Below are 25931 nucleotides of genomic sequence, written 5' to 3'. Positions count from 1 at the left end.
GATGTATCTAGACAGATACATGAATGGGCAGGACGCAGAGGGATACAGATCCTTTGAAAATAGGCCACAGGTTTAGATAGAGGATCTGGATCGGCACAGGCTTGCAGGGCCAAAGGGCCTGTTCCTGTGCTGTAATGTTCTTTGTTCTAGCTGTGTCGGTGCTATGAGAGTCTGTATGATGATATCCTGTCAGGTATGCACACACTGGAGCACAGGGTTGTGTAAGAATTGAGTGCAATCTGTCTCGATGTGGGTTAATGATCAAATTGCCAGATTAACAGATGTACCAGCAAACATCATCATGTGCTGCAGATTGGACCCAATCTTATTCCTTCGGCCAAGATTCAGGAGAAAGGAGAGTGGATAAATGTTAGCAGCTCTGCCGAGGAATACAGCGAGCTAGAGATTGTAATAAAGGAAATTACAGCTGGAATTCCCATGCAGTAACAAATAGGTTTTCATTTCCAACAATCAACTGACATTTAGGTTCAATATCTCAAAAGCTGCATTTACAGATCCAGCTCAGTTTCTCACTGTTCTCTATGCTGTGGAAATTACCCCAATTAAAATTCAACCTGAACAATAGGAAACATAGCTATTACATTTTCACTAAAATTTAATTCATCATATAATTCAGAGAAGCAAAACTACATATCAAACAATTTACATCAAACAGTTCTTCCTGTGTATTTTCAGAGCTGAGCTAAGATCAGATTATCACAGTTCAACATCATCTTACCTCACATCACACTGCTTGGGCACTTCACTGTTTTATGAACTCATTCTAGGGACATGGGCATTGCTGGCTGGGCCAGTATTTATTGCCCATCCCTAGTTGCCCCTTGAGAAGGTGGCGATGAGCTGCCTTCGTGAACCACTGCAATCAGTGTGCTACAGACAGACCCACAATGCACTGAGGGAGGGTATTTCAAGAAGGAGTTGGATATACTTAGGGCTAAAGGTATCAAAGGGTGTGGGGAGGGAGAGGGGCAAAGTGGGAACAGGGGACTGAGATGGATGATCAGTCATAATCAGACTGAATGGCGGGGCAGGCTTGAAGGGCTGAGTGGTCTATTCATGCTCCTAATTGCTACTTTTCTAATTTCCAGGTTGTGACCCAGTGACACTGAAGCAACAGAGATACATCTCCAAGTCGGGATGGCAGATAGCTTGGAGTGGAGTTGGCAGGGGGTGGTGTTCCCATGTATCTGCTGTCCTTGTCCTTCTAGATGGAAGTGATTGTGGGTTTGGAAGGTGCTGTCTGAGGATCTTCAGTGAATTTCTGCAGAGCATTGGGTTCACACTGCTGCTACTGAACTCTGGTGGTGGAGGGAGTGGATGTTTGTGAATGTGGTGCCAAGCAAGTGGGCTGCTTTCTCCTGGATGGTGTCAAGCTTCTCTGTTCATTGTTGGAGCTGCCCCTATCCAGGCAAGTGGAGAGTATTCCATCACACTTCTGACTTGTGACTTGTAGATGGTGGACAGGCTTTGGGGAGTCAGGAGGTGAGTTACTCGCTGCAGGTTTCCTAGCCTCTGACCCGCTCATGTAGCCACTACATTTATATGGAAAGTCCAGTTGAGTTTCTGGTCAATGGTAACCCCCAGGATGTTGACAGTGGGGGATTCAGTGATGGTAACACCATTGAATGCCAGGGAGCGGTGGTTAGAGCATATGGACTGCAGCAGGTCAAGAAGGAAGCTCACCATTCCCTTCTCAAGGGGCAACTAGAGATGGGGAATAAATGCTGGCCCAGCCAATGACACCCACATCCCAAAAAATGAGTAAATTTTAAAAAAGTATTCCTAGTCTCTGACCTGCTCTTGTAGCTCTATGTTTATGTGGTGAGTCCAGTGGAGTTTCCTGTCAATGGTAATCCCAAAGATGTTGATAATTAGGGATTCAACGATGGTAACACCATTGGATGTCAAGGGTGAGGGGAATGGCTAGATCCTCTTTGTTGGAGATGGTCATTGCCTGGCATTTATATGCATAAGACCATAAGAAACGGGAATGGGAATAGACCATTCAGCTCCTCAAGCCTGCTCCATCATTCAATAGGATCACGGCTGATCTGATATTCCTCATGTCCACTTTCCTGCTCTTTCCTTGTAACCCTTGATTCCCTGACTGATGAAGAATCTCTCTCTCATAACCTTAAATCTCCACAAGGACTGTGTCCCCCACAGCTCTCTGGGGCAAATAATTTCAAAGACTCACAACCCTCTGAGAGAATAAATTCCTCCTCATCTCAATCCCACACTGACATCCCTTCATTCTGAGACTATGTCTTCTGGTCCTAGAATCTCGCATGAGGGGAACCATTCTCTTAGTAATTACCCTTGCAAGCCTCTTAAGAATCCGATATGTTTCAATGAGATCACCACTCATTCATCTAAAATCTAGTGAGTAAAGTCCCAACTGTTTAGCCTTTGCTGGGTGGGACAATCCCTCCACACCAGGCATTATCCTAGTGAACCTTCTCTGAACTCCCTCCAATAAAATAGCATCTTTCAAACAAGATGACCAAACCTGCTCACGGTGATGTCATTTCTTGTGGTGATGTCATTTTCTGTTCTTTTTCTCAGGGGACGGTAGATGGGGTCTAACTCGATGTGTTTGTTAATAGAGTTCCAGTTGGAATGCCATGCTTCTAGGAATTCTTGTGTGTCTCTATATTTGGCTTGTCCTAGGATGGATGTGTTGTCCCCAGTCGAAGTGGTGTCCTTCCTCATTCATATGTAAGGATATTAGTGAGAGAGGGTCATGTCATCTTGTGGCTAGTTGGTGTTCATGTATCCTGGTGGCTAGTTTTCTGCCAGTATGTCCAATGTAGTGTTTGTTACAGTCCTTGCACGGTATTTTGTAAATAACGTTAGTTTTGCTTGTTGCTTGTAAAGAGTCTTTCAAGTTCATTAGCTGCTGCTTTAGTATGTTGGTGGGTTTGTGGGCTACCATGATTCCAAAGAAAACAACACATTCTGACCAAATATTGAACTACAGAAGCAATCATCCCAACAGCCATAAACGAAGCTGCATCAGAACATTATTTCAACGAGCCAACACACATTGCAGCACAGAGGAACTACACAGAGCAGAGGAAAATCACCTATACCATGTATTCAAAAAGAATGGGCACCCAATGAACACAGTCCGGTGAATTCTTAGCAACAAACCCAAACAAGTAGATGAAACACATCTCGAAACCCTAGCCACTCTCCCCTACATCAAAGACATCTCAGAAATGACTGCCAGATTACTCAGACCCCTTGGCATTATGGTAGCCCACAAACCCACCAACATACTAAAACAGCAGCTAATTAACTTGAAAGACCCGATACAGATAATGAGCAAAACTAATGTCATTTACAAAATATCATGCAAGGACCGTAACAAACACTACATTGGACAAACAGGCAGAAAACTAGCCACCAGGATACATGAAAACCAACTATCCACAAAACGACATGACCCTCTCTCACTAGTATCCTTACATGCGGATGAGGAAGGACACCACTTCGACTGGGACAACACATCCATCCTAGGACAAGCCAAACTGAGACATGTGCGAGAATTCCGAGAAGCATAGCATTCCAACTGGAACGCTATCAACAATCACATCGAGTAAGACCCCATCTACAACCCCCTGAGAAAAACAACAGGAAATGACATCGCCAACCCAAACAAACCCGAGCATAGCAATAAAAAGCAGGAATCATCAGCAGTGCTTTGCCCGGAGGCCTCCTGAAGATGTTATCTAGTATGATGACGAAACGTCTGAAAATGAACCTTCCAGCTGAGCGAGCAAACCTACATCTACTTAGCAACCTTTTGCCAATTTAGGAAACCTATCAATTTCTCTCTCTAAAACATCTGTCATATGCATTTGTTACTTATCAACTCAACATTGCAACCAGGATCCATGTTGAGCTATAAGATATTGAAAGATCAGGAAAGGATACAAAGGCTGTAATGATGAAGATGGGATTGAAGACATGGCTCTCGAAGGTAAACAGTGCCAACCCCATGTAGGAAAAGATGAAATTCTCTGCTAAGAAATTGAGGAGCTCAAACAACTGAAAAACATAAAAAGGCATTATTTTTTAAATGTCATTTGTAAGAGATTAATGTACTCAATGATCAAACACAGGGTTTCTGTGAAAGAATCACCTCAAGCACAGAACTGAGCATAACATCCAGTTCCTGTCACCATGTTCCCAGCAGCTACAGAAAAAGGCAGGAATACTGAAATATGGGAAACTTGTCTAAAATGTTCAATCTATAACTTCACCTCCAGTCCGACCTGGAGTCCATCATGGCTAACAAACAGGGAGTTAGGTGAATGCAGGACTGAGTGGGATCAAACTTTCTGGAAGGCAGCAGGAAGACACTGAGGAGAACCTACACAGATATTTCAGGGACTGAGTGTCTGACAAGGATTTCTTTTAGAATTTGGACAGGTGGTTCAAAAAAAGTAAAGTCATGACATTCCCAGAGGACAACAAGGTTGCTCACTCATTAGAGAGAGACAACTGGTTGTAGTTTGAGGGTCACTGTGCCTCAGGTGAAGGGAGAGGCTGAGGAGAAGGGACCTTCCTGCTATGAAGGGCAGGTAGAGTAATAGAGTCATTCAGTGCAAAAAAAGGCGCTTTGGCCCATTGAGTCTGCACTGACATAATTACCATTGAAGGCGCGCTAATCCCAATTTCCTGCACTTGACCCATATCCTTGAATGTTATGATATTCGAAGAGCTCATTCAAATATTGTTTAAAGGTTGTAAGGTTTCCAGCCTCCACTACCTTCCCAGGCAGTACACTTCAGATTCCCACCACCCACTGAGTGAAAAAGATTTTTCCCAAATCCCCTCGAATCTCCTGCCCCTTACGCTAAAACTATGGCCGCTCATGATTGAACCCTCAACCAAGGGGAACAGCTGCTCTCTACTCACCCCGTCCATACTCCTCATAATCTTATATACCTCAATCATGTTCCCTCACTCAGCCTTCTCTGCTCTAATGGTGGAGCACAAATGCTCCCCCCACCCTTTCAGTTTGCCCCTCCCTACCTTCTCCAACTCCCTATCCTCACACGCCAACTCCCCCCTCCATCCCTAACTACCCCCAACCCTCTCCAACTCCCATGGCCTCTCTGTCTTCCATCTCCCCAACATCCATCAACTCCACCCCCCTGCCCACCTCTTCTGCAGTGAGGGTAGGGGCTCTGGAGCGGCGGTGGCATGTACAGAGGCAATGTGGCTACAGAATCAGCAAGCCTGGGAAGCCTGGAGTGGGACTCTCACCTCAATGTGGAGTGGGCCCCATGGGGGCGGGGGAGGTGGTCATGACATGGGCTGGCGTAGCCCGGAGCACGACTCTGGCAGCGATGAAGAGAAGTTGGACTCCCTCTAATTTATCTTTCTTTATTTTTTACTTTATTTTAAGTTCATGTGAATGGCATCTTGCATACACACTTTTCAATGCATTTTAAATTATATAAACGTGACAATAAATTATCCAGTTTAATTCAACATGGGGCACCAGGAGGGGTTTAGAATATGGGCACTATTCTGACTCTGAGAAGTAGCAGAGAAGCAGACGGTGAAAAGCTGAAGAGACTGAGAGACAGTCATTGAGAAGCTTCAGGGAACAGACAGTCAGGGAATGGCATGATGGCACAGTGGTTAGCACTGCTGCCTTGTAGTGCCAGAGACCTGGGTTCAGTTCACCCTCGGGCGACTGTCTGTGTGGAGTTTGCACATTCTGCAGTGTTTGCTTAAATGTCTTCCGTGTGCTCGGGTGTCCTTCCACAGTCCAAAGATGTACAGGCTGGGTGGATTGGCCATGGGAAATGCAGGGATGAGTGGAGGGGGGGAGGGGGGGGGGGGGGGGAGTGTTGGTACAGATTATACGGGCCAAATGGCCTCTTTCTATACTGTAGGGATTCTGTGATCCCCTCAAGGGGAAGTGATGGATCCTCAGATAATACAAATGCTGAGTGAGTTCAGCTCTCAGTCTCCAACAAAGACTCTGCAAACAGCAATGCTGTACCTGTTTGGTGCGCAGCTTCGATTCTGGTGAGAGATTATTGTAAGTGTAGTGAGCTTGAGTGATCCCACAGAACAGGACAGCCACCACACCTACAGACAACAAAACAATCTGCTCAGGAAAGAACCTTTCATTTTTCCTTGTCAAATTAAACATTTAGAATCTATTAACAAACACTAAAGCACAAATATTTTTATAAAAACACGATTAAATTCACCACTAACTCCACACAAGGCAGAAACACAAATTTATTTCCCACGCTATTAAGAAGTACACAATCATGTGTACAATACAAAACGGACGATAAAGTGATTGGAGAAGTCGCGGATAGTGAGGAGGATTGTCAGAGGATACAGAGACGTGGGCAGTAAAATGGCAGATGGAGTTGAATCTGGACAAATGTGAGGTGATGTATTTTGGAAGGTCAAGTACATGTGGAAATTATACAGTGAATGGCAGAACCCTTGGGAGTGTTGATGTGCAGAGGGATCTTGGTGTGCAGGTCCACACATCACTGAAGGTGGCAGCACAGGTAGATAAGATAGTAAAAATGGCATATGGCATGCTTATCCTCCTCGGAAGGGGCACTGAGTGTAAGGAAAGACGAGTTATGCTGCAGCTTTATGGAAGTTTAGTTAAGCCACACTTGGAATATTGCATACGGTTCTGGTCACCACATTACCACAAAGATGCAAATGATTTGAAGAGAGTACAGAAAAGGTTTACCAGAATGTTGCCTGGAATGGGCGAGTTTAGCTGCGAAGAAAAATAGATTGGGTTTGTTTTCACTGGAACGCAGGAAGTTGAGGGGTGATCTGATAGAAATTTATAAGATTGTGAATGGTATGGATAGAGTGGGAAATATGAGGCTTTTTCCCAGGGTGGAGGGGTCAATTACTAGGGATCACAGATTCAAGGCGCGAGGGTGGAAATTTCAAAGATATGTGTGAAGCAAGTTTTTCACACAAAAGATCGTGAGTGCCTGGAACACGCCGCCAGAGGAGGTGGTGGAAGCAGCCACCACACCAGCATTCAAGAAACACCTGGACGGATTCAGGAACAGGAAGGGAACAGAGGGATACGGATCCTGTAAGTGAAGACAGTTTTAGTATGGAAGGGCAAAATGTGTTAGCGCAGGCTTGTAGGGGCGAAAGGCCTGTTCCTGTGCTGTATTGTTCTTTGTTCATGATTGCCTTGTAGCATTCTACAGTACTGAAAGAGGCCACTCAGTCATCTTTTAGGTTTCTAGCCCATGCTCTTCCTGTCACCTCTTCCTCATTATACTCACCCGAACCAGATATTTCCCAAATCACACAAACTCACTTCCTGTCAGATACCAGGAACTCAGTGAGACACTCGGGGGGTGGAGGAGAATATGAGTAATAACAAAGCCAAAGGTCAATTAGTCAAATAATTTTAAAACCTTACAAGTTTCCAATGAAACAATGGGAGGTGAAAGAGTCATGGTAATGTCTATGGGAAGAAGGCCCAGGTTGGTGCTCTGGGGTGGCAGTGCCAAATCCCATCACTACAGCTGTCGCATTTATACTGACTTAGAAAAACACTGCTATTGCAGCTCATCTCAGTGGTGAATTCACAATCCTCAGCCGCTCTGGCCTCAACTAACCCCAGACTCTGAGCAATGTAGTTAACTCGTAACTGAAGGGCAATTAAGGATAGGTTTCAATTAACGGTTCCAGTCGGTGATGACCACCTCCAAAGAATTTATAAAACAACATAATTCTTCATTTACAGCAAAGAGAGGTTATTTACATTATTGTATTGGAAAATCCAAAACTAATCCCACTGTCCCCGCTCTCTCCCCATCGCCATGTATCAATCCCAAAACTAATCCCACTGTCCCGCTCTCTCTCCCCATAGCCCTGTATCAATCCCAAAACTAATCCCACTGCCCCACTCTCTCTCCACATAGCCCTGTATCAATCCCCAAACTAATCCCACTGCCCCGCTCTCTCCCCAATGCCCTGTATCAATCCCCAAACTAATCCCACTGCCCTGCTCTCTCCCCAATGCCCTGTATCAATCCCCAAACTAATCCCATTGCCCCACTCTCTCTCCCCAATGCCCTGTATCAATCCCCAAATGAATTCCTGAGAGACAGACAGGCAGTTTGTATGGATCCCTGTTGAAAAGCTATTGGACAAATAAAGGATTAGATAAAGATCAGCCTGGGGGAGGGGGGTGATGAATAGCAGCTAATAGGGACTATTAGTGACTAACAATGGGTAGTGTGTGGTAGTACCCTGTACAAGGGCAAGGCCTGGTGTGTGGGGTTTAGGGTAAAAACATGGGAGAAAGTGCCTCAAATCCTAACATTGTTAAACTCGATACTTAATCCAGAGGGCTGCGAGTCCCCAAGCGGAAAATGAGGCGCTGTTCTTCCAGCTTCCACTGAGCTTTGATGGAACACTACAGCAAATCTGCGACAGAGAAGGTGGCCAGGGAACAGGGTGGGGTGTTAAAGTGGCAGGTTTAGATTGGAAGCCCAGGGCCTTTTCTGTGGGCAGAATGTAGGTGTTCTGCAAAGCAGTGACCCAGACTATGCTTTGTTTCCCCAGTGGAAGCATATCGATAACACCACCACCTTGGAACTGGCATCCTGACCTCTACGTTACAAAGGCTGAGTGCCAGCTGTCACATACTCCCGCTATGACCCCCCGACCATGGCCCCACCATGGCACCTGAGGCACACTGTGTCCATAACCGGTCATTTCACCTGGTGATCCCCCTCCTGGAAAAGCGCAGGTCAGGCAGCATCCAAGGAGCAGGAGAATCGACGTTTCGGGCATGAGCCCTTCTTCAGGAATCATGATTCCTGAAGAAGGGCTCATGCCCGAAACGTCGATTCTCCTGCTCCTTGGATGCTGCCTGACCTGCTGCGCTTTTCCAGCAACACATTTTCAGCTCTGATCTCCAGCATCTGCAGTCCTCACTTTCTCCTAGAAGATCCCCCTCCTGCCCAAGCTCATAGATTCCCAACCCCACACAGCTCACAAACACAATTACCCGGCAGGCCCAAGGTTTCTACCTGCTCCTGCCCCACAGAACTCATCTTTCTACCTCAACTCTGTTTTCTCTCCCCTTGTCCAGTCCCACTTTTATCAATTATACCTCTGACACTTTACACCAGTTTCAGAATTTCAACTTTGTGGGCTCCAGCCTCCTTCTCTTTACCATTGCTGTGTAATCCCTTTATACGTCAATCCCCTCCCACCACAACCCTCCGCCACCTAGCTGAGCTTGTCCTTGTCCTGAACGGCTCTTTTAACGGCTCTCACTTTCTTCAGGTAGAAGGGGTGGACATGGGTACTCGCATAGTCCTGATTATACCTGTCCCTTTGTGGAGTATATGGAACATTCTGATTCTGGTCCCCACCCAGAACTCTTTCCCCGATATATCAATGTCATCATCAGTGCTGCTTACCTCTTGAAGAACAATACAGCACAGGAACTCGCTCTTCGGCCCTCCAAGTCTGCACTGACACATTTTTACCTTCCATACTAAAACTCTCATCCTAATTGGAAAGGTTTTTCTACTTTGCTTCCAATTTCCATCCTGTTCTCACCTTCGCCTGGCCCATTTCTGACTCCTCTCTTCCCTTCCTCAACATCTTTGTTTCCATTTCTGGGGACAGGCATGTCACCAATATCCACTACAAACTGCCATCATTACCTGGACTAGACCTGCTCACACCTGGTTTCCTGTAAAGACTGTATTCCATTCTCCCAGTTGCTCTGTTTCAATGATGCCAGCTTCGACAAGGGGGCCTCCAAAAAGTCCACCTTCTTCCTCAACTGAGAATTCCCCAGCACTGTAGTTGAAAGGGCCCTCCCACACTTCAGCTCTGACCTCCTCTCTTCCCTCCCACAACAACAATAGGGTCCCTCTTGTCCTTACCTACCATCCCACCAGCACCCACATCCAGAGGATCATAAGCTGCTACTTCCACCACCTCCAGACACACACACACACACACCCATCCCATCCTCACCAGCTTTCCACAGGGATCACCCCATGGGACACCCTGGTTCACTCCTCCTTCACAACCAAACCACCCCCCACCACAACGCACACACAACCTCATGGCACCTTCCCCTGCAACTGAAGAAGGTGTAACACTTGCCCATTTAATTCCTCCTTCCTCAGTATCCGGGGCCCAAACACACCTTCCAGGTGAAGCAGCACTTTATTTGCACTTCACACAATCTCGTCTACTGCATTCACTACTCACAATGTGGTCTCCTCTACGTTGGAAAAACAAAGTGTAGACTGGGTGACTGCTTTGCAGAATATCTACGTTCTGCCCTCAAAAAAGACCCTGAGCTTCCACTTGAAGAGTGAGGTGCTAGAATAGCACAGCAGCTCAGGCAGCATCTGAGGAGCAGGAGAATTGACATTTTGGGCAAAAACCCTTCATCAGGAATGAGGCTTGTGAGTCAAGGAGGCTGAGAGATAAATAGGAGGGGGTGTGGCTGGGGGTGGAAGGCAGCTGTGAATGCATTAACTAGATGAAGGTAGGGGTGAAGGTGATTTGTCAGAGGGGAGGGTGGAGCAGATAGATGGGAAGGAAGATGGACAGGTAGGACAGTTCAAGTGGGTGGTGCCAAGTTGGAAGGTTGGGACTGGGATAAGGTGGTGGTGGGGGGGGGGGGGGGGGGGAAATTGGTGAAATCCACATTGATCCTATGTGGTTGGAAGGTCCCAAGGTGGAAAATGAGGCGTTCTTCCTCCAGGCGTTGGGTGCTTAGGGTTTGGTGGTGGAGCAGGCCCAGGACTTGCATGTCCTTGGTGAAGTGGGAGGGAGAGTTGAAGTGTTCAGCCACAGGGCAGTGGGGTTGGTTGGTGCATGTGTCCCAGAGATGTTCTCTGAAACGATCTGCAAGTAGGCATCCTTTTTCCCCAATGCAGAGGAGACCACATTGGGAGCAACAGATGCAGTAGATGACCTGTGTGGAAGTGTAGGTAAATTTCTGTCGGAAGTGGAAGGATCCTTTGGGGTCTTGGACAGAGGTGAAGGGGAGGTGTGGGCACAGGTTTTACACTTTTTACAATGGCAGGGGAAGGTACCGGGAGGGGAGGATGGATTGATAGGGGCGTGGACCTGACAAGGAAGTCACGGATGGAATAGTCTCTCTGAAATGCAGATAGGGGTCGGGAGGGAACTATATCTCTGGTGGTGGAGCCTGTTTGTAGATGGTGGAAATAACGGAGAATGATGCAATGTATCTGGAGGTTGGTGGGGTGGAAGGTGAGGAACAGGGGTATTCTAACCTTGTTGTGGTTGGAGAGGAGAAGTTCAAGGACAGAAGTGCGGGAAGTGGAGGAGATATGTTGGAGGGCATCAACAATCATGGGGGATGAGAAATTTGAAGGCGGCCATATGGAATGTTCTATGGTGGAAATTGTCCTCCTGGGAGCAGATGTGGCAGAGGCAGAGGATTTGAGAACAAGGGAGAGCATTTTTACAGGAGGCAGGGTGGGAGGTGTAGTCCAGGTAGCTGTGGGAACTGGTAGGTTTGTAGTAAATGTCCGTGTTGAGTTGGTTGCCAGAGATGGAGATGAAGAGGTCCAGGAAGGGGAGGGAGGTGTCAAGAGATGGTCCAGGTGAACTTGAGGTCAGAGTGGAATGTGTTGGTGAAGTTGATGAACTGTTCAACCTCTTCGTGGAAGCACAAGGTGGCGCCAATACAGTCATTGATGTAATGGAGGAAAAGGTTGAGAATGGTTCTGGCGTAACTGTTGAAGATAGATTGTTCCACATAGCCGACAAAGAGACAGGCATAGCTGGGGCCCTTGTGGGTGCTCAAAGTTACCCCTTTAGTCTGGAGGAAGTGGAAGGATTGGAAGGAGAAATTGTTGGAAGAAGGGACAAAGCAAAAGAGATTATCACATGGTCTGCTATTATACACTACCCACTGTCAGCTAATGGTGTCTGTCGTCCTCATTAGCATCTATTCATTTCCCCAGGCTGACCTAAACCACTCCTTTATCTGTCCAATTTCTTTTTCTCTCTCTCTTTGGGCTCTGTTTACATCCAACTAGTTTGCTTTTCCCCCCTCCCCCCGCCCCACCTTCTGTATTAAAACCATCTTTTCCCTAGCTACCATCAGTTCTGAAGAAGGGTCACTGGACCTGAAACGTTATCTCAGATCTTTCTTCAGATTCTCCCAGACCTGCTGAGTTCTTCCAGTAATTTCTGTTTCGGTCCCAACCTAAGCTGACTGTTTTGCTTTCTTCCCATAGATCCATCAATCCCCAAACTCCCACACGTGCACATACACCAAGCCCCACTCCCCTCCCAAAGGTAACACAGGAGATCTGCATGAGACCATACACACACACAGTAGCTATATTACAATACTGTTATGACGCCTTTATGAAGGTGAATGTTTATGTTACAGTTTTATGGTTTTGTCCAATGCACTCACCTGTGAAACCACACGCTTCAGCCAATAGGAATGTACTCCATGACATCAGGAAGAAAAGGGCAGTCTCCAGCAATGGAAAATCTCGAAGTCTGGTGAATTTTGTAACGTGTACAGGTTAAGGAAAATATTCAGGAGTCATCCAGCAGAGAGAGGCCTTTCAGCTTATTGGGCCTGCACCATGTATCCACAGCAATCCCACTTTCCAGCACTTTGTTCATAACCTTGAATGTTATGACATTTCAGGTGCTCCTCGAAGTACATTTTAAAGGTTTCCCAATCCAACTACACTCACTTCACCTGACTAAAGGGCAACATCCTGAAAGCTTGTGATTCCAAATAAACCTGTTGGACTATAGCCTGGTGTCATGCGACTTCCGACCTTGTCCACCCGTCCAACACCAGCACATCCACATCACAACTCCCTTTCCTGGCATGTATTCCAGACCCCCACCACCCTCTGGGTGAAACCTTTGCGCCATATCCTAAATCTCCTGAATTTCGCCTTAAAATGATTCCCCTTTGTTAGTGACCCCTCAACTAAGGGGATCAGCTGCTTCCTAATCCCAACCCTGTCTATGTCCCTCATTATCTTATACACCTCTATTAGGTCACCCCTCAACCCTCTTTATTGCAAAAAAAAACCCCCGAGCTTATCCCGCCCCTCTCCATCGCTGATATGCTCCATCCCAGGCAACATCCTGGTGAATCTCCTCAGCACCCCCTCCAGTACAATCACATCCTTTCCATAGTGTGGGGACTAGAACTGCACACAGTATTCCAGCTGTGGCCTGACCAATGCTCTGTACAACTCCAACATAAACTTCCTGCTCTTACAATCTACACCTCGTCTGATAAAGGTAAGTGTTTTGTATAACTTCTTAACTACCCTACTAACGTGACCTGCCACCTTCAGGGATCTGTAGACAAGCACCCCATGATCCTTCTGTCCCTGGTCTTCCTAGTGCCCGGCCATTTATTGAATACTCCCTTACTTTGTGTCTTCTTCTAAAGTTAATTAGGCTTAAATTCCATCTGCCACTGATCTGTTCTTCTGACCAATCCATCTATATTTTCCTGTCACCTAAGACCTTCTTTATCACTGTCAACCACCCAGCCAATCTTTGTGTCATCCAGAAACTTACTGATCATACCCCTCCCGCATTCTCATCTATATCATTTATATGGACCACAAACAATAAGGACCCAGTACTGATCCCTATGGTACACCATTAAACACCGAGCTCCAGTCTCTCAGCCATCTACCATCACCTTCTGTCACCTGTCACTAAGCCAATCTTGGATCCGTTGTGTCAAGTTAGCCTGGGTCCCATCCGCTTTTAAATTCTTTATCAGTCTCCCATGTGGAGTTTTGTCAAAGGCTTTGCTGAAATCCACATGTACATTCTACTTTCATTTACACAGCTGGTCACCTCCTCAAAAATGTAATCAAGTTTGTTAGGTATGACCTCACTCTGACAAGGCCATACTGACTAACCCTGGCCTTTCTAAATGGAGATTAACTTTCTCCCTCACTGTTGTCTCTGATAGTTCCCTGTCACTGATGTGAGACTCATTGGTCTGTAGATCCCTGTCTATCTCTAACACCCTTCTTGTAAAGTGGAACGACATTAGCTGTTCTCCAGGCATCTGGCACCTCTCCTGGGGCCAGACACAAATTAAACATTTGGGTCAGAGTCCCTGTAATTTCCTCCCTCATTTCCCATAGCAGCCTGGGAAACAATTCACCCAGACCATGAGGATTTCTTCAGTTTTAAACCCATCAAAACCTCCAATACCTCCTCAATCATGTGAGGAGTAAGGGTACTCTGTGATGAGGGAGCAAGACACACTCAGAGATCCCTTGGAGGACTCTGTTCTGTACAATGTATATACTGTCTGGAGCTTCATTCATTCCAAGCTCCAGTTAGAACCTTCCAGAAGAATTTCAAAGAAACTGTTCACATCTCACCCATGGTCACTCTGCAAGTCCTGGAGTCTGCGCAGGTTACTAAATAAACATAAAGCTACAAACCTTCTCAAAACTTGCTAAGAACATAAAGGAACTTACATTTCATTGGCACCTCTCCCATTCTTAGAATTTCACAGCCAATGAAGACGGTTAAACATTGACACTGTCATAATTTAGGAAACGTGTGGCCAGTTTGTGCACAAGATCCCACAAACAGTAAAGTCAAAATGCTGAGATAATCTGATCAATCCATTGATGAAGTGACACCAGCAAGTAATCCCAGACTCATTTTTCATTTAGACATTTAGGGGACATGCGTGCGGCTGGCTGGGCCAACATTTATTGCATATCTCTAACTGCCCCCTCGAGAAGGTGGGGGTGAGCTGCTTTCTTGAACTGCTGCAGTCCATGTGCTGTTGGTTGACCTACAATGCTCTTAGGGAGAAAATTCCAAGATTTTGACTCAGTGACACTGAAGTAATGGTGATATATTTCCAAGTCAGGATGGTGAGTGACTTGGAAGGGAACTCGCAGTGATTATGTTCCCATGTATCTGCTGCCCTTGTCCTTCCAGGTGGAAGCAACCGTGGGTTTGGAAGGTGCTATCTGAGGATCTTTGGTGAATTTCTGCAGTGCACCTTGTAGATAGTACACACTGCTGCTACTGAGCGTTGGTGGTGGAGAGAGTGGATGTGGTGCCAATCAAGTGGGCTGCTTTGTCCTGGATGGTGTCAAGGTTCTTGAAGGTTGTTGGAGCCACAACCATCCAGGCAAGAGGTGAGTATTCCATCACACTCCTTTACAGCACAGAGACAGATCTTTCAGTCCAACCCGTCCATGCCGACCAGATATCCTAATCTAATCTATTCTCATTTGCCAGCACTTGGCCCATAGCCCTCTAAACCCTTCCTCTATTCACATACCCATCTAGATGCCTCTTAACTGTTGTAATTTTAACAGTTGCCACCACTTCCTCGAGCAGCTCATCCCATACATGTGTGAAAAATTTGTCCCTTAGGTCCCTTTAAGTCTTTCCACTCTCACCCTAAACCTCTGCCCTCTAGTTCTGGACTCCCCCATCCCTGGGAAAAGACCTTCGCTATTCACCCTATCCATGCCCCTCATGATTTTATAAACCTCTATAAGGTCATCCCTCAACCTACGACAGTCCAGGGAAAACAGCCCCAGCCTATTCAGCCTCTCCCTATAGCTCAAATCCTCCAACCCTGGCAACATCCTTGTAAATCTTTACTGAACCATTTCAGGTTTCACAAAATCCTAAAGTAGGGAGACCAGAATTGCACACAATATTCCAAAAGTGGCCAAACCAATGTCCTGTACAGCTGCAACATGAACTCCCAACTCCTGTACTCAATGCATTCTGCCTTGTGGATGGTAGAGAGGTTGTGGAGAGTTGGGAGGTGAATTACTCGCCACAGTATTCCTAGCCTTTAATCTGCTCTTATAGCCATTGTGGTGAGTCTATTGAGTTTCTGGTCAATAGTAACCCCCAGAATGTTGGTAGTGGGCAATTCAGTGATGGTAACATTATTGAATGTCAAGTAGTGATAGTTAGATTTTTGTCCGTTAAAGATGGTCACTGCCTGGCACTTATGTGGCACATGGCTATTTGCCTCTAATCAGCCCAGCCTCAATTTTGTTGAATTTGAACATATTAAGTGTCTGAGGAGTTGTGAATGGTGCTGAACATTGTGCAATCATCAGCAAACATCACCACTTCTGGCCTCATGATGGAGGCAAGGTCACTGATGAAGCGGGTGAAGATGGTTGGGCCTAGGACACTACCCTGAGGAACTCCTGCAGAGATTCCTGGAACTGAGGTGACTCACATTCAACAACCATGACCATCTTCCTATTTTCTAATTGGAGCTTGAAACGAACAGATAGTACACACATCGCACAGAACAGAGTCCACCAAGGGACCTCGGAGTGTGTCTTACTCCCTCCCTCACCACACGGTGCATCTTCCTTACTCTCACAGGGCTGAGGAGGTATTGGAGGTTTGATTCCAACCAGCAGAAAGTTAGCTTCCAATTCCAACTGATTCCAGTTTTGCCAGGACTCCAGGATGCCATACTTATGGCATGTCAAGGACTGTCACTCTCACCTCACTTATGGAATCTAACTCTTTTGTCGATTTGAACCAATGTTATGATGACAGAACAAAATCCTGGTAGTTAGAACATAGAACATAGGAAAGTACAGAACAGAACAGGCCCTTCGGCCCACGATGTTGTGCCGAGGATTATTCCTAATCTAAAACAAAATAAACTAACCTACGCACCCCTCAATTCACTGCATATCCAGCAGTCGCTTAAATGTCCCTAATGACTCTGCTTCCACCACCGCCGCTGGCAACGCATTCCATGCATTCACAACTCTCTGCATAAAGAACCTACCTCTGGCGTCTCCTTTATACCTTGCTCCTAATATCTTCAAACTATGACCCCTTGAGGCAGTCAGTCCTGCCTTGGGGAAAATTCTCCGACTATTGACTCTATCCATGCCTCTCATTACCTATACTCCCTAGTAGCATCATGCATGCTCCTACACCCTGATGTCTGCAGCAGTTCAAGGCAATTAAGGATGGCAATAATGAATACACAAAATGCAGGCTTAGTCTTGCAGCAATGTCCTCTAGGACCCAACCAGTTTGAACAGTAGCACTCTTTATAATGGACACTGAAATTCCCCACCCAGAGTACACTTTCAGCCCTTGCCACCCTCACTGCTTCTTTCAAATGTTGTTCTACATGGAGGAGTATCAATTCATCAGCCGAGGGAGATGGCACATGGTAATCAGCAGGAGGTTTCCTTGCCCATGTTTAATCTGCTGCCATGAAACTTCATGGGGTCCAGAGTCAATGTTGAGCACTCCCAGGGCAACTCCCGCCCGACTGTAACCTACTGTACAGCCAGTTCTGCTGGGTCATACCCGGGGATAGTGATGATGGTGTCTAGGACATTGCCTGTAGAGTATGGGTATGAGTGTGTCAGGCTGCTGCTTCACTAGTCTGTGAGACAGCTCTCCCAATTTTGGCACTAGCCCCCAGATGTTATTGAGGAGGAGTTTCAGATCCAATTAGTCTTTCCCTGAGTAACAGCAGAATCTGTACTCAAGGCCATTGTTCAATCAGGGGAAGCCTATATGGAGAATTGAAACTGAAGGATATCAGAGCAGTAACCACACCCGTGGCTGATCCCAGAGCAAATGATCCACTGAATATTCCAAGAAATAATCCAAATGACTTGAACATGGCAGCCACGTCAAAGTTGTGAGCATTAACTCCTTCAGGCTGATAGGCCACAATTGATCTAATGGAACAGAGATTCCAGTTAGACAATGTACACCAAACCAAACGTCAAACAACACTCAGTTCACGCACAGCACAGATCTCAAAACTTACACAATCAAGAAAATCCACTTCCACCCATAAACTCATAGGTCCTCCAACAGCCCGGCACTCCCTCAGCACTGACCCTCTGACAGTCCAGCACTCCCTCAGTACTGACTTTTTGACAGTGTGGCACTCCCTCAGCACTGATCCTCCGACAGTGTGGCACTCCCTCAGTGCTGACCCCCTGACAGTGCGGCGTTCCCCTAGTAGTGACCCTCCGACAGTGCGGCACTCTCTCAGTACTGACCCTCCGACAATGTGGTACTCCCTCAGTACTGACTCTTTGACGGCGGGGCACTCCCTCAGCACTGATCCTCCGACAGTGTGGCACTCCCTCAGCGCTGACCCCCTGACAGTGCGGCGCTCCCGTAGTAGTGACCCTCCGACAGTGCGGCGCTCTCTTAGTACTGACCCTCCGACAGTGTGGTACTGACCCTCTGACAGTGCGGCGCCCCCTCAGCACTGACCCTCTGACAATGCAGCGCTCCTCCGCACTGACCCTATGACAGTGCAGCGTTCCCTCAGCACTGATCCTCCGACACTGCAGTGCTCCCTCAGCACTGACCCTGTGACAGTGCAGCATCAATGTCCAGAGTGGCCATTTGGCCTATCGAGTTAACGTGACTAGTTGAACAATTGCAGAATCACAGAAGTGATCCGACACAGATGGAAGCCATTGATGCCTGCACTGGCTCTCCCACAAGCACCATGACTTAGTGCTATTCTTCCTGCCTTTTCCCCATTCTCAAACACATCATTTCTGTTTAAACCTGCCTCCACCACATTGAACCTGCCTCCACCACATTGAACCTGCCTCCACCACATTTCCTGGCAGTGCATTTCAGACCATAACTACTCGCTGGGTGAAAAAGGTTTCTTTCTCACATCACAATTCCGATCTTTCCAGATCACTTTAAATCAGTGCCCTCTCATTCTTGATCCTTTTATGAGCATCAGCAATTTTTCCCCGATCTGTTCTATCCAGCCCACACTGGATTTCTAAAACCTCTCTCAAATCTAGTTCAGTTTGAGATAAAGCCCTCTGACCGTCTGCTGATTTGAACCCCTCAGTTACCCAGTCAGAAACAATCCCCTCAGGGTGGGAGAGAATGCTACAAACACAGGACACGCCAGGACATCTGACATTTGCAAATCACGTCATCCATTATTGCCATCTTCAGGGACTGCCCATTTAAATTACCTTGGAAAGGCAGCGTTATTTCTTTATTTATTCATTGTGTGGGATATGGGTGTTGCTGGCTGGTCAGCATTTGTTGCCTGTCCCCAGTTGCCCCCCTTGAGAAGGTGGGAGTGAGCTGTCTTCTTGAACCGCTGCAGTCCCTGTGCTGTAGGTTCACCCATAATTCCCTCAGGGAGAGAATTATAGGATTTTGACCCAACGACACTGAAGGAACGGTGATATATTTCCAAATCAGGAGGGGAACTTGCAGAGGGTCGTGTTCCCATGTATCTGCTGCCCTTGTCCTTCTACATGGAAGTGGTCGTTAGGGCAAGATAAAGACAGCAATAAACAAGAACCTTCACTCCGGTTTGAGTCAAGGCTTTGGTGACTGAAATTTGCAGAAAACAGATGATGAGGTATTTGGAAGATTATCCCATGAGAAACAACTCTTGTTTAATACAGAGAGTTTATATTAACCACACGCAGGCACCTTACCCAACCTCATGGCACAATCAATTATTCCATACACTGACTCACAACCTCCAGAACTCTCAGTACCATGTGATGGGTCCGTTTTAAACTTGAAGTGTTGTTTTGGAGTAGTTTGATTGGTTTTGAGATGACATTCAGATTCCAGGAGGCCAGTTCTCACTGAGTAAAGCTCAATACCCACTTCTGAACCAGAGAAAAAGTCTGAATCCAACCTGATGGTCACTGATCCGATCATTAGGGTAAAGGAGATGGAAAAACGGGGACAGACCAGAATTCAAATTAGATGTGAACTGCAGAGTAGCAAATCGCAACTCAATCTTCACAGGGTACTTTGGGATCTTTGAAGAGAATCTTCACCTGAAGATGTAGACACAAGCACATGTACATTCTGGTTAATAACCACAAGTACAGCACCCAGGTACACTGTGCTCCCTTATCTGGAGCTTTTACTTTAGGTTGAGTTAATCTCCCAGGTATGGAATAATACACCAAACAAAAATGCAGAAAGAATAATATGCACTGAAAAGTCAGAAAAGGAAACCTGAGTAGCAACTGCATTTTACAAATTCCCAGAATTTTGGAAAGTCAGTCTATATATAATGGTTAGGTTGTTGTCTGTACAAAATATTACACGTTCATTTATACAATCACCTGAATGTATGTAAACTGTTTTGTGCATGTAAATAATACAAATTAGGGCATGCTTATATGTACAAACATATGAAATATTCAAAAATGCAAGTGCATATAATGCTGCAAATATTAAATTTGTATGCATAAATATTACACAAAAAGGTAATTATATATTCATGCAATTGCATATTCATGTGTGATTATGTATTTGTACATGTAAATATTACAATTGGGGTGTGCAAACACACTATATTCATGTATGCTAGTATCTTTTCATTGATGCAATTGCTACCAAGAGTTTAGACAACTATAGTTTACTCCACATCCAGTGGGCTCTGCACACATGTTTATAGTTTACTCCAACCCTGTGCTGTTGGACAGTCGAGTGCCAATGGAATCAGGTGCTGCATTTTTCCCATAACAATTAAGAATTCTGTAAACAGATTATATAATTATTATGTTTAAATATATTTAAAGAGTGAAAGTAATTTAGTGAAAGAAAGGGGTTCATTTTAAACTCCATGGTACTAGTTTTGCCAGAGGATAATTAATAAGGCTCAATGATGCTGATGTCCATTACTGAACTCCTGACTTTTTACACACACCAATCAAACCAAGAACAAAGGCAATATCACACTGATCCTCCCAACAACAGACAACCTTCCATTCTAAGTTAATTCCTGTTCAAAAGCATACTGAAGAACATGAAAAATAGTAGGACACGACCACTCGGCCCATCGAACCTACCTCATTTAATACTATCACAGCGGATCTTTAGGCTTCAACTTCCCTTTCCCGCCCACTCCCTGTTTCCCTGAATTCCCAGAGACCAATTACCTGTCTTTCCCAGCCTGAAATATATTCAACTGTGAAGCATCCACAATTTCCAGGGAGACAGTTCCTAAGATGCACAACTCCCCGACTGAAGGCATTGCTCATTACCTCAGTCCACAATGGTCAGCCCCTTCCCCTGAGATATTTCCTGCCAACCCTATTTTGCAGATTCTAACAGAGATGGTGTGTTGAACTGAATATTTTCATGGACGGTGTGAGACAGAAGCTTGGGACGATGGGATTTTTCACTAATATCTGGTAGAGGATCATTCTGTTCACCCTGTCAAGTGCTGTTGTGAGATCCATAAAAACAAGCCAGTGTTTGCTGCTCTCTGCACCTCTCTCAAAGCTGGGGTATATCATGTCTCGTGTTGACCTGCCTGTACTGAATCCACATTGTACCTCTGAGTATATTCTGTTGGCTAGTTTCTGGGACCTGTTATAGTGAATTTGGCGAGGGACATCCCAGTGTGGCTGAGGAGTGAGATGCCCTGGTAATTCTGGCAGTCTCCTCTGTTGCTTTGTTGGCGTGTTGTGGTTTGCAGCACACATTTTCTGTGGGGTAGAACCTTCTCTCCAGCAGAGCAGAAAGTAGTTATTGAGATGTGGTCCCAAGTGAGGCTTTCCATACTTGAGAAGTTCAGTCGGTATCCTGGGTTTTCCTAGTGTTTTGTTGTGAGATGTTATCATTGAATCTTATCGTTTCGGTGTTTCTGCAGCAGCAGCAGCAGTTAAAGGGCAGGAACTTGGACCAGGGAACGGTAAGTCACTGATTTGAACCTTTAAAAACTTACCACGATCAGAGGATTAGATAGGGTAGACAGTGAGAGTCTTTTTCCTAGGATGATGACGTCAGCGTGTACGAGGGGACATAATTACACATTGAGAGGTGATAGATTTAAGACAGATGTCAGAGGCAGGTTCTTTACACAGAGAGTGGTAAGGGCGTGGAATGCCCTACCTGCTAATGTAGTTAACTCAGCCACATTAGGGAGATTTAAACAACCCTTAGATAAGCACATGGATGATGATGGGATAGTGTAGGGGGATGAGCTGAGAACAGTTCACAGGTCGGCGCAATTTCGAGGGCCGAAGGGCCTGTTCTGCGCTGTATTGTTCTATGTTCTATGACTGTGTTCTGAAGGGATGCCTGGGACCTAATGCTATGAGGAACAGGATGGGTATTCTTTCTAATCGGTTCAGGGGTGTTACAACATACCTCTAAAGCAGGTGGGACTTGAACCTGGACCTTCTGGCTCAGAGGTAGAAACACTACCATTGCACCACAAGAGTCCCTAAGGAATGAATAAATTAATGAAGAGTGAACTTATTGGGTGTGAATTGTTTATATAAATATGGGATGCTAGTGATTAGAGGGGGTGAGCTGTATGGGGTGTGGTTAACTGAAATAAAGCTCTTGCTTATTGGCTTGATTTCTCTTTAAATCCGGTGATCTTTTGGGATTCAATTAGGGTGTCAAAGGCCTTTTTAAGGTCTGAGTAATGAGAGTTCTGCATCAAACTTGTAATGCTAGAAGCACATCGAGTACAGACAGAAATATCCGTCTCATGTGAGTAATACTGAAGCGTAGTCTGTACCGAGTGGGAAATTTGCTTTTTCCTTTGAGTGAATACTTTCCCATCTGCATATTTTGAAGGGGTAACTTTAATGGTGGGTCCCAGGACTTTTTTGATACTGTCATCCATTATTACAAGCGATTTGCACTTCTTCAGATAGATTGGTCTAATACTGGTTGGCACGGTAACTTGCCATCTTCTGAACCTCTACCTTAATGAGCATGAGATTGTCACATCCTTTAGGATTAAGGGACAGGTTGTGAGTGAAGTGAGCTGTGTACTTTGTTACAAGGATGGAACTCTTTCTGTTTGTGGGGTCTGGACCAATCTTTGTTCCTGTTTCTGATTTCTCAAACATTTCTGCAGCTTCAGAGATACTTGCTGCTTCATCAGCATCATCAGGTGAATCCTCAGGTAGAAGGGCAGCCCAAGACTCTGAGAAGTTGTGACGTTTGTCATCATCCCTCGTACATGGAATGTTGGTGTGAAGAAGGGAACTGAGAAGTGAGCGACCAATATCAGACTCTGCACTGTGATGGGTACGGGTGTGAAGAATGTTGGACAGATCACATCTTCCGGTAATTATCAGGTCAATTGGTGCTAGAGGCCAAAACCATATATGACACTGTGACACTTTATGCTACTGTCTGCCTGAGATGGAGGTGTTGGTAACACAGAGTCCATGCTGTGCTCAAAGGCAGCAGCCATCCACATTCTTTCATTTTGCCAACAACATGAAGACAGAGGCATGTTTCATCTGATCCAACTCATGTTCCAGATTTTGTTCCCAAAAGGCAGATGCTACAGATTATCAACAAGAGTGTGGGAGAAGACAAATTTTTCTTCAGCATTAACATATGACTTTGGTGAATAATGATGGTGACAAACCTCCATCCATTAGCAGACAGAAGTTATATGGTGTTCAGAAATCGGAACAGCCATCTCAATGACTGGCATCAATCAGTTGATATTCAGTAATCAGTATCAGTGATATGAATCACTGTTCATATTCACCCTGCTCACCTGGACTTTGGTCATGCCATCGAATTTCTAATATTAATGTCATCATCACCAGGCCTCTAGCTCACAGTCGAAGAACACTGTTCCATTATATTGTCCATTGGCTATGAGTCCTCATTCATTCCAGGATTCACAGTCCTGACATTCCAGCTCCCAAACTGCACAATCTTTGCACTTTGCTTCTTGGGTACTGACTAGCCAATCGCTGTCAAGATAGGATTCCAAAACTATTACCACCCATCTTAAAGTTCAGCTTCTACAAACTCGCAAACATCTTTAACATTGAAACAAGTAACAACTGAGCTACTCGTTCTCACAGGCACATTTTAGCCAATTCAATCAGTTAACTTCCCACATTGAACAGCTATTGTAGACTGCTCTAGGAAATGGTGATTTTTGTAGGAAAAAAAAGTGATGATTGGGTTGCATTTGAAGATGTTTGATCTGGAGCCCATTTATTTGATGCTCAGCTGGATCATACTGGGATTTACCAAGTGCCTTCTTCCACTCTGTTAATACCTGTCCAGGGGCAGAGGCAGAGGTTACAGCTCACACATGGGACTTCTCCGCCAACTCAGAGCCCAGGGAACCAGAAACGAAGCATCCAGGAGCTCCAGCAAGTGCCTTGCAGTGGAATACTCCAGGATGTCTTCAACTAGTGACTACGCAATATATTGGAATAGAAGAGCAGGAGGAGTCCTTTCAGCCCTTCAAATCTGTAATATGACAGAATAATCAGGCCAGCACTGTAGATGGGAGGGTGACCAGCAGGGATATCAAATGTCAGTGGTTTACTATCACGTGTTAATGCAGACGTTGAAGTGATTCAAGCAGCATGTGGTGGCTCTGACTTTTCATTAGCTAGGTTCAAATCCATCCCAGAAATGAGGGGAAAGGTCATGCTGTGTGTTGCAGATTGTCAACATGAAATAAGTTCTCGAGCTTTAGCCCAGTGCCAAGTTGTGATATTGGCAGCACAGAGCTCAGAGGATTGACGGTTGGGGAGAAACTGCTGACTAACAGCTTCTACCCTAGGATGTGAGAGGCTGGGTGTTGGTTCAATGGACAAGAAGCTTCAGTCCTTATCTAACCTACTGTGGGAGGCTGCAACTACTGGCATCCCATTGCCCAGCTCAAAACTGACTGAATGGTTGAGTTACTGTGACAATAACTGCAAAATAAAACCTTCTTAAAAAATTGCATAAGAGAAATGAAAAATCCAAATCTTCATTTGTCTCTTAGTGCTGGGCACCAACAAGAATTAAACAACTGTCGTTTTAATGTGACCAACAGAGAATTTGTCTCTTATTTTATAGTCAGCTTCAGGAAATACTTACGAAGATAGGACAATGGCGACAGCATCATTGAGAACACTTTCCCCAAACAGCAGGGCGTACAGATCCACATCAGCCTGTAGCTCGTTAAATATTGTGAGCACAGTCACTGCAAAAGGACAGATCTCATTAATAAAACCCTCCCAGTAGAACATCCACGCTTACGCCCCTCTGACAGTCTAACTTTCTGGAAACACAGCCACCACCAGGCGGAAGAGAGAGGGCAGGGAGAGAGTTTGGTGGGGGTGGGGGAGACAGAGGGAGGACGTGGGGAGACCGAAAGGGCGAGAGACACAGGGGCAACACCAGACAGTCTTCCTCAGCTGGGGAGGGGGGACCTGGATATTTCGAAACTGAACACAACCCCACTCAGAAGAGGCCATTATGCCCATTATACCTCTGTCAGCCTTTGAAATGATCTATTCAATCAGTTTCCATTCAGTACTCTTCCCTGGTAAATATGAAAATGTTTGCACAAGCACATTTTCCTTTGGAAAGCTCCTAATGGATATTTTTGCAATATGCTCCACATCACAGTTCACAGATAAAAGAAACTCTCCCCATCTCCTTTTACACATTATCTTCAGATGATGTCACTCTGGTTACCAAACCTTCCAATGCTGAAACAGCTTCTCCTTCCTCATTTTATTAAATTCCATCATGTTTCTGGAAAATCCCCATTAAGTCTACTCTTAACCTTCTCTGTCCTAAGGAGAACAATCCCAGCTTCTCCACACTGACTTGAGGGTTAAATCTGGAACCACCTGGTTAACTCTCCGAGTCAGGCAGTTACAATATTAGGAGGAGGCCATTTGCCCCATCATATCTGTGCTGTTGACAAAGCTCTGATCACACTGATCCCATTTTCCAACTTTTGGCCTGTAGTCTGGAGGCCATGGAAATGCATGTGAGTATCTAATTATTACTTAAATGTTACACAAGTTTCTGATTCAACTGTCCTTTCAGGCATTGAGTTC

At 45.6% G+C, this 25931-nt stretch overlaps 1 protein-coding gene across 1 annotated transcript in view; it reads right to left on the bottom strand.

Moving 5' to 3' along the window:
- slc9a6a (solute carrier family 9 member A6a) overlaps nucleotides 1-25931 on the bottom strand; it is a 129171-nt gene that overhangs the window by 38859 nt on the left and 64381 nt on the right. The window contains exons 6-10 of the mRNA XM_087992299.1: nucleotides 24958-25063; nucleotides 12494-12582; nucleotides 6047-6135; nucleotides 3961-4074; nucleotides 288-399 (exon numbers count right to left, since the gene is read on the bottom strand). Of these exons, the coding sequence (XP_087848425.1) occupies nucleotides 288-399; nucleotides 3961-4074; nucleotides 6047-6135; nucleotides 12494-12582; nucleotides 24958-25063 (510 nt within the window). The remainder of the gene's footprint in view (nucleotides 1-287; nucleotides 400-3960; nucleotides 4075-6046; nucleotides 6136-12493; nucleotides 12583-24957; nucleotides 25064-25931) is intronic.

The sequence above is a fragment of the Chiloscyllium plagiosum genome, unplaced genomic scaffold (genome assembly GCF_037043375.1).
Source record: "Chiloscyllium plagiosum isolate Xiang-an unplaced genomic scaffold, Cpla_swu_hap1 HiC_scaffold_11, whole genome shotgun sequence".
NCBI lineage: Eukaryota > Metazoa > Chordata > Chondrichthyes > Orectolobiformes > Hemiscylliidae > Chiloscyllium > Chiloscyllium plagiosum.
This window is presented reverse-complemented; position numbering and strand designations above follow the sequence as displayed.